Source organism: Oryza glaberrima, chromosome 8, assembly GCF_000147395.1.
Source record: "Oryza glaberrima chromosome 8, OglaRS2, whole genome shotgun sequence".
NCBI lineage: Eukaryota > Viridiplantae > Streptophyta > Magnoliopsida > Poales > Poaceae > Oryza > Oryza glaberrima.
The window spans coordinates 8,383,569-8,391,997 of NC_068333.1; the positions used below are offsets into that span (position 1 = coordinate 8,383,569).

The 8,429-nt window shown below is 42.1% G+C and overlaps 1 protein-coding gene across 1 annotated transcript; it reads right to left on the reverse strand.

The window, feature by feature from the left end:
• Positions 1–658: 658 nt before the first annotated feature.
• Positions 659–4,380, reverse strand: LOC127781178 (F-box protein SKIP1-like). Its single transcript, XM_052308097.1, has 2 exons — positions 3,958–4,380; positions 659–1,376 (listed from the first exon to the last, which is right to left on the reverse strand). Exons 1-2 carry the CDS (start codon positions 4,326–4,328, stop codon positions 803–805), a joined length of 945 nt encoding a protein of 314 aa, XP_052164057.1. The 5' UTR covers positions 4,329–4,380; the 3' UTR covers positions 659–802.
• Between the last annotated feature and the right edge of the window lie 4,049 nt (positions 4,381–8,429).

An 8,429-nucleotide genomic window follows, 5' to 3' on the forward strand; every position in this document is an offset into this window, starting at 1 on the left:
ACATGACAGAATTCTGAAAAAGAAAGGCTTCTCATTATATTGAGACAGAGAAAGGCAGTTAATTTACCTTCTCTAGTGTCTCTATACAAGGATGCCAATCATTTTCACAATGCGATCGATTTGTTGTTTCTGCTGCATATGAGATGTGGATGATTGATAAACCTAACAAACATACCAGATTTGAGATCCCAAGTTCACAACAGAATGAAAGGTGATGTGTTATCTGTCCATAAAAGAGAGCATATCGTATCTGTTTGCACATGAACATGACAAGCAATCAAAATGAAGCAAAGTGCAACAGGGTTGACAGCCATGATCGAGAGGTGCTCTGAATCAGCATCAAATAAACCAACCATGTTACGTGAGCATAAGTTATGCCATTATTCCAGGACCAACAAAGAACAAGGGTCTGAACATAACACAACTACTGATTATCCACATTTTTTATACATGTATGCACGAAGTTCTGCATACACATATGATGTCTTTGCTTTCAAATGTTTACACAAACACATAGCATCAGCTATCTTCTCAAACACAGATGACAAGAGCACCAGATATTAAGAAATTTGATACTAAGAAATTTTGAAGAATCATTGTAGGTGACCTTACAAATTATTACTGAAGCATGACAATTTTCTTATGGGTACATGGAAAAGATGAGTAAAGCAGCACTATACAGGGTATTATTGTCATTATTTTTCCACAACACAACACAAATACAACATTCACAGTACTAATAAATACAAGCCATATGTCAGAGAACAAACACCTGAGGTGATCGTTGAACTTGAGGCTGTTTTTATATCTGGAATACATTTGTCTGAAACCTTTCATCGTATAACTGCCAGTGCCCATACCTACCCATGTGGAAGGAGGACCTGGGAATGTAAAAGTTGGGCTTCTCTAGTTCCTTCAGGTTCTTCATATTAGAAGTAGCCTGTTGTATTCCCCTGAGTGTCAAATTTGCGCAGCCATACAAGTCAAGAACCTCCAATTCCTTGCATCCTCCTGATATTGCGTTGAGGCCAACAACAGATAGCTTTGAGAACCTAATTACGAGATGCTTCAAATTTTGCATGAACTTCGAAATTGCAATGGCTTCCCTGTCACCATCTTGGGGGCAATCTCTTAGATAATCATCAGGAACTATGCCAACATGCTCCGATGAATCGAGCCAATTGAATATGTTCCGCTTGAGAACATTGAGGTTTCGGCAGTTCTGACCGATCATCTCCAGTGACTTGTATGAAACCTCATGGCAGTAGCTGATGTCCAATTCAGTAAGCATATGACAGCTCGATGCAACAATAAACATTGATCGATCACTTACACTTGGGCTGCTTCTAATGGAAAGAATGCTGAGCTTTGGAGACCTGCATATGAATAAAGCAAGTCAATAGTGGCACCTACAATCTCATTGACATGTCAAATGTAGGTGAAGAGAAAGCAAAATAGCATGTAGCTTTTGCTCTAAATAACTTATAGAAATGGACCCAACCTAAAACTATCTGCAGAAATGGAATGCTCTTTTATACTACTTTGCAATGAGGTTGTACAACTCACGCCAAGATCACTGGTGATGAATTTTGTGACATGTCAGTATGTCACCAGCACTGTCAATTCGGCTGCAGCTCAGTTGCTAAAATGGGTGACGCTGAGCTGCAAGAGCTCCAACTCAATGATGATGGCACCGAGCCTCTGTATTGCTGTAAGGTTCTGTCTAGTATTGTGGTGGAAACAAAACTGTTTGGCTATATGATGTTTTTTTTCCTTTAAACGAAGTTGCAAGCAAATATGTTCTTTGTTATAAACTTGTTTTTGGATCATATGTATGTGTTGTGAAGCCACATGTATGTAGGTGCAAAGTAGAGTAGGTACCTGACACAGGTTTGGTACATTTCTGGATAATAACATAAAGAAAGGTGTTAGGAGATAAGTTGTGTTACTTGTTTTCTCATATCGGGTTGGTTTGTTCATACCAAACAACTTATCCCTGGGGATCACATTCAACATGACTCATCAAGTCTCCAACTTAAAAAGCTGATTGAGCTCAGGTTAGCGACTATGTTAAAAGATATCCCTAACTCTATGTCAGGTCAGAGTCTCATTGCTATTGGCTGGGAATAGCTCCCACGACACATAAGGGGGTAAGTGAGAGTAAGTGTGAGACTACTCTTTATCACCCCTTGCACTCAAACACATTTCCTCCACTGTTGTCCACTCATATGTTCACCAAAGGCAATAACACTACAATTTTCCAAATAACAGAAAACGTGAGCGGGCATGTGACACGAGCAATTTAAATATAATTTTCATAATACTACTATATTTCACAAAATAATTTTCCACAGAAGCTTGACAAATAAGAGCAATACACCAACCACCAACTCAATTTCAGTTTAGTGTATCTATTACTGTAGTGTTGGCAAACAATTTACTGGGTTAACATGCACAGAAACACCAATATACATTTACATAAGAGGCTGAATGATGGATACATATGCAATAAAAACATTAAAATTATACAAACAGCAATACAAAAAATTGAAAAAAAATTACAGAATAGTTGAATTGAGAAAGCTATTTTACTTAGAATGGTGTAGAAGCAGACAAACGTTCAAGATGAACCCGTAAAAACTATATGGATGGTTGGTTCTCCATGTATTATGAATTTTGGTAATATATTAGCAGGAAGACAGGAACAGACGTATTTTACTTCTTGAAATAGTTGTGTTTAAATAAGTACAAGAGTATGAGTTTCTAGAGAACTTCATTGCTGAAAAGAAGCAAAGTTTCAGGCTACTACACTCAAAATGTAATACATGAAAATCTTTTCTTGCAAATTCATGAGTACAAAACAGCACCTAGTTTTCCTTGATTGTGATGCAGTCAGTTTAATTAAAAAAATAAAATCTAGATCACCAACACGGCAAAACTTACAACAAATAGAGCTGTTGGTTCCCTGGAGGAATATAGAAATTTGAGAGGTTTTTCTAAGACTTTGTCTTCCTGAATAAAATAACATCACCAACATTCGACTTAAGAATGGAATTATGACCTTTAGTACAGATTCCCACACATTTGTGGCTCCATAGTTAGACTATAGGCCCCATATATCTATTCCTACACACTATAAAATATATCAATGAAAAATCAAGCATCAGTCAATATATTAGTTCAAATAAGAAAACCATAACTTATCATTAAGAACGGAATATGTAGTTTAAAATATATTATATTCTGCAGAGTTGGGAATAAATGCTAAATAGAGAAAAAAAAGTCACCAACACCCTCCAGTGTCATGAACACATTTTACAACCTGAAAGCCCAGAGAATATAGATCTAAGGACCAAGAAGAATTATGAATGAATGCATACTACATAAAAAAAAACTATCAGTAACTTGTATAAATTCAAGGCATTAAGGCGCACAAATAAAACTGCATCGTAATTGAGAAAGGAACAGTGGTAAATTGCGCATACAACCATTATACAGAACGCAAATATGCGCATCATTATATTCGATCTCGAAGGTCTAAGAACAGGGGCAGAGACACCACCCGGCTTGCCCAGGCGGCCTCGGGCTCGCCGGCAAAAACTCCATTAAATTTTAATATTGATGATGAAATTTCTATAACAAATACTAGTTATATTGAAGTTTTCCCGGACTCAAATCTTTCTAGCTCAGCCACCGTCTAAGAAGATGAAGACCATTGCTTGGTATGTGCATATTTCTTGGTCAGCAAAGAGAAATTAGAGAAAAAAAACATTTCCAGGAGGCCTCTGTGACGGGGAAATTGTGAGAAACTACATATGCAATTAGGCATCATATCACACGAAATTTGAACTTCTAATTAATCAACAAAAAGCTTCATGCGTCTCTAATAACTTCGAACAAAACATCACTTCCAGAAAAAAAAAAGAAGAAAACATATAAAATTTTACACGTTTGTACCTTTCGGCGGCGAAGGCGAGGGCGTCGTCGGAGCAGTGCCGGACGCGGACCTCCCTGAGCTCCCCCGCGGCGAGCGAGGAGGCGGACCGGAGCATGGCGTCGACGCGGCGCTGGAAGGCGGGCGTCCACCACTCGGCGGCGTCGGCGCCGACGGACGCGAAGGCGGGCTCGAGGTCGAGCGCGGCGAAGAGCGCCGGGCGGGAGGCGGCGGCGTCCCGCCACGCCCGGCAGCACGCCATGGCGCCGCGCCACACGTCCTCCAGGCCCAGCCGCGAGAACGCCTCCGCCAGGCACACCGGGGTCATCTCCGACCAGTCCCGCTCCTCCGCCACCGCCGCCGATTCGCCGCCGGCCACATCGCCCGTCGCCATATCGAGCGGCTAGGCTAGGCTAGGGTTTTCTGCTCTTAAATTCCCTGGCCCCAGTTCGTTTCCCCTTTTGTCTCAAAAAATAAAAATACTTTTTTTTAGAGAGAGACTACAGAACGGGTCCCGTTAGAACGGGATATTTTAAGAGACTTCTTCCTTTCTTTCCGTTAGCTTCCATGTGCGTTTCCCCGGACACCTAGTATCTTGAGTACCAGCTGGTACCTGATACCTGGTACCTGGTATATTTGGTACCGACTGGGTACCGACTGATATTTGGTACCGGCTGGTACCTAGGTATCACAGACTTGGTACCTGAGTACCTGGTAACTTGGTACCGGCTGATACCTAGGTATCATAAACTTTGGTACCTGGGTACCAGGCCTGATACTTGTGGGTACCAGGCTTGATACTGAGGTATCGCGATTAATACCTAATAGAGAAGGCCATGGCACGGACGCAAAAGATGGTGAGGTCCGGCTGGAAGTCGGCGACGACCATCTCCAAAAACATGCGCTTCAGCAACTTCATCTTGAAGTTGATGGTGAAAGAGAGGAGGTAGAGGTTCTAGAGCAGATTGTCACCGGCGTTGCAGTGACAGAGGCACCGAGACCGCCGGCTTCTTCTTCTTTTGCGGTGGCGGAGGAGGAGCCACCTGCACTCACCGGCAAGGAGGCGGCGGGAGCAGCGGGCAAGGACGATGGCACTGGTGGATCGCGAGGGCGATGGAGACCTTGGTGAGGAGTGCGAGGGAGGAGGGGAGAGGCCTCGACGCCGGCAGCGACGGGGGGCGCCAGTAGAAGAAGCGGCGCCGCAGTGGGCGGAGGACGGCGTCGAGGAGGCGCGACGAGATCACCCTCGATGCCGCCCCGACCTCGCCGACGCCGTGCCGTCGTCGTCCACCTCGGCCACCGGAGACGACGACGACGACGACCCCTTCCTCCTAGCTGGCTTCATCTCTATGCTCTTGGACTTCTCCTGACTCCTGAGGACTTCTCCTAACTCCTGAGTGAGAGAGAGAGAGATTGTGGAGGGGAAGGGATCGAAGGAGATAAGGTTGATGAGACCTTATCCCGTTGTGACGGGATACTATTGTGTAGATTTTCTCGTAGTACTTTGGTCCACCTTTTATTATCCATGTTTTCTATCTTTTTCAATTTGGACCGGATAAATTTATCATGGTTGCGATTTGAATTACCATGAACAACTTTTTCTCGTCATGTCTAGCTTCCCTTTCGGTAAACATATGAGCCATACATAGAGGAGTTCGGCCGTATACTAGAGCTGATGTGATTAATGTCGTAGATTGTGCTGAAAAAAATCGTTCGTGGTGATCCAAATCACAACAATAGTAAATTTATTTGATCCAAAGTGAAAAGATATGTTTAAGGGTGGCCCAAAGTAAAAATTAGATAATAAAATATAGCCCAAAGTGTAATTCACTCTAAAAAATTCGTTGGCCCTTTCTTCCATTCGGGAGAAGACGACGCGCCACGTGCCAAAGCTTCGTTGCACTGCAGCGGGCTGTAATGCCATCATATTCTATAATTTTTCATGTTTTAGACATTATTGACAAAAATATATTATTATTATTATTTTATAATGTATGTAATAAATATTTTTTTACTTTTATTATAGTAATTTGTATGATAAATCTAGTGTTTTTAAAGTTATTGACAATTAAAGTTATAAAAGTTTGTTCAAAACGTCCTCCCAAAAATTACTCTCTGCGTCCCATAAAAAAGAATCTAGGATATGAATCTAAATGAGTAAAGTGTACAGACAGTCCTTAAACTTGTAGTGGTATGTCATTTAGGTCCCTAAACTCTCAAAATACATATCCAAGTCTTAGAACTTGTCATAGTGTATCATTTAGGTCCCAAATCACCACAACCCCTTCAGCATCCTACATAGCGTTAATGTGGCATGCCACATGGACATGACGTGGCATCATTTTGACTGACAAATAGGACCCATTTAAAATTTTTCCTTTTCCTTCTCTTTTTTTCCCCTTTCGTCTCCTTTCTCTGTGACCCGAGCAGAAGAAAGGAAAAAAGAAGAATGAGAAGAAAACGAAAAAGAAAAATAAAAGAAGAAAAAAAAGACACGTCACGTTCATGTGGCGTGCCACATCAGCGCCACGTAGGATCCTAGAGGGGATGTGTCGATTTGGGACCTAAATGATACGCTTTGACAAGTTCTAGAACCTAAATATGCGTTCTGAGAGTTTAGGGACCTATATGACACAACCCTACAAGTTTAAGGACCGCCAATACACTTTACTCAATCTAAATATATGTATGTCCAGATTAATAGTACTAAGATGTGTCACATTGGCACTATGTTTATTTTTTATGGGACGGATATAACTACAACACACGTCCTCCCATAAATTACCTTTTAGTTTTATTAATTAATTTTTTCTGTCTCATTTCAGTTCACACCCAATTAATTCTCTTGTGTGGGATGAGAAAGCGTGGGAGAGAAGTTGCTGTAACTAGCTTTGGACGACTAGCAAGCAATTAGGTTTTAATTTGTGTACTGTAGCGGTTACGGGTGCGAGGAGACTGAGGCTGCGCTGTGCCGGCGAGGTCCCTCCAATGCAAATCGACACAGCAATCTCTTTGGCGTCATGGATGGAAGGCGGATTGGGCCTAGGAACTTCTCCACGTTTGGATCTAGTCGTCGTGACCCCTCCCTACCGGAGGCAGCTTTGGTCAGTGAGATCAAAGCGCAGCGGTGCTGGGTTGTGGACATGGAACTTGGCGGTGGTAGTCTCTTCGTCAACGACACTTCCTAGGTCATCAGCGCATTCCCTCTCTCATTCTCTCTAGCTTTCTACCTCTCTCTTGCTTTCTGCTTCTCAGGAAATCTTTCTGCTTCTCTCTAACAAGGCCACCGGGTTCTAGCTAGCAGGGGACGAGCGGCTCATTAGAGCACAACATTGTCTACGTGAAGGGGACGTGGTGCACTAAGACCAAACGACACCTTTACCTTAGAGCCTAGTTTTTTTTTATAGAAGAGAAAGATGTCACCTCTTATGTTATCCATATGATAGCCATTATTAAAGGGGTGGTATATACATCACATCTAAACTAACTCTAATGCACTGGCCCTAAAATTTTCATTTATTTTTGTTTGTTCAATTTCCTCTTCCTTTTCTCTCATTTCTCCTCTTCTCTCTCTTCTGTTCTCTTCTCCACCTCACCGTAGGATTTTTTTTCCTGGGTGTGTCCCCCTCTGAAGAGGTAAATTAAATGCTTAATGCCAACAAATATAGTTTTTGGGAAATACAATATAATTATTCAACTGGTGTTGTATTAACACTCCCAAGGTGGAACAGAGAACAACACCGATTACAATTCATTTTTAGTCTTCATCCCTGTCCTTAAGTTTCCCATAAGGGGATAATCACTCTTCTAAAATTTCCCAACACCATCAGTCATTCAGTTATAAGAAAGAAGCATCGGGTATGGCCTAGGTGAAGCTGATGGTTCCTTGCTATAGAAAGAAATGCCACAATTCCTCTTCATATTTCCAATGATTCAACTTGATCTCAGTGTAAAAATCCCATAAACGCGGATTCAATTTTAGAAGTTCGAACTCATCGATTTCACATTTCTCACTCATTCATTCAAGTTTTCAATTCTTCAATCAATCTCTCTCCCTTTCTCTCTTTCTGTTAAGAGAAGAAAAGTATCAGAGAAACAAAAAAGCTAATAATAGTGAACAAGTATACTTGAATATGGACGGATGATGCACGGAGCTGGACCCTGCGGGGCATTTAAATATTTGCCACTTTTAGGTTTGACATTTAACTATTTGCCACCCCTATCTCAAAAGACATATAGATCTACATGTGTCTATAGCATATGGGTCTAGTGGCAAATAGTTAATTGCCACATCTAAAAATGACAAATAGTTAAATATCTCGGACCCTGGTGGCCTGGCCGGTGGTCGTTGCCTTCCTCGTGCAGTCACCGCTGTCACTGCCGCTACGCGCCGAGGCGCTAGCTAGTGTCTAGCCGGTGGCTGGCAACCTCCGCCTCCAGCTTGCTGTGCAGTCACAAAGCCATGAGACCCACGACGCCCAAACTCGCCGTGAGG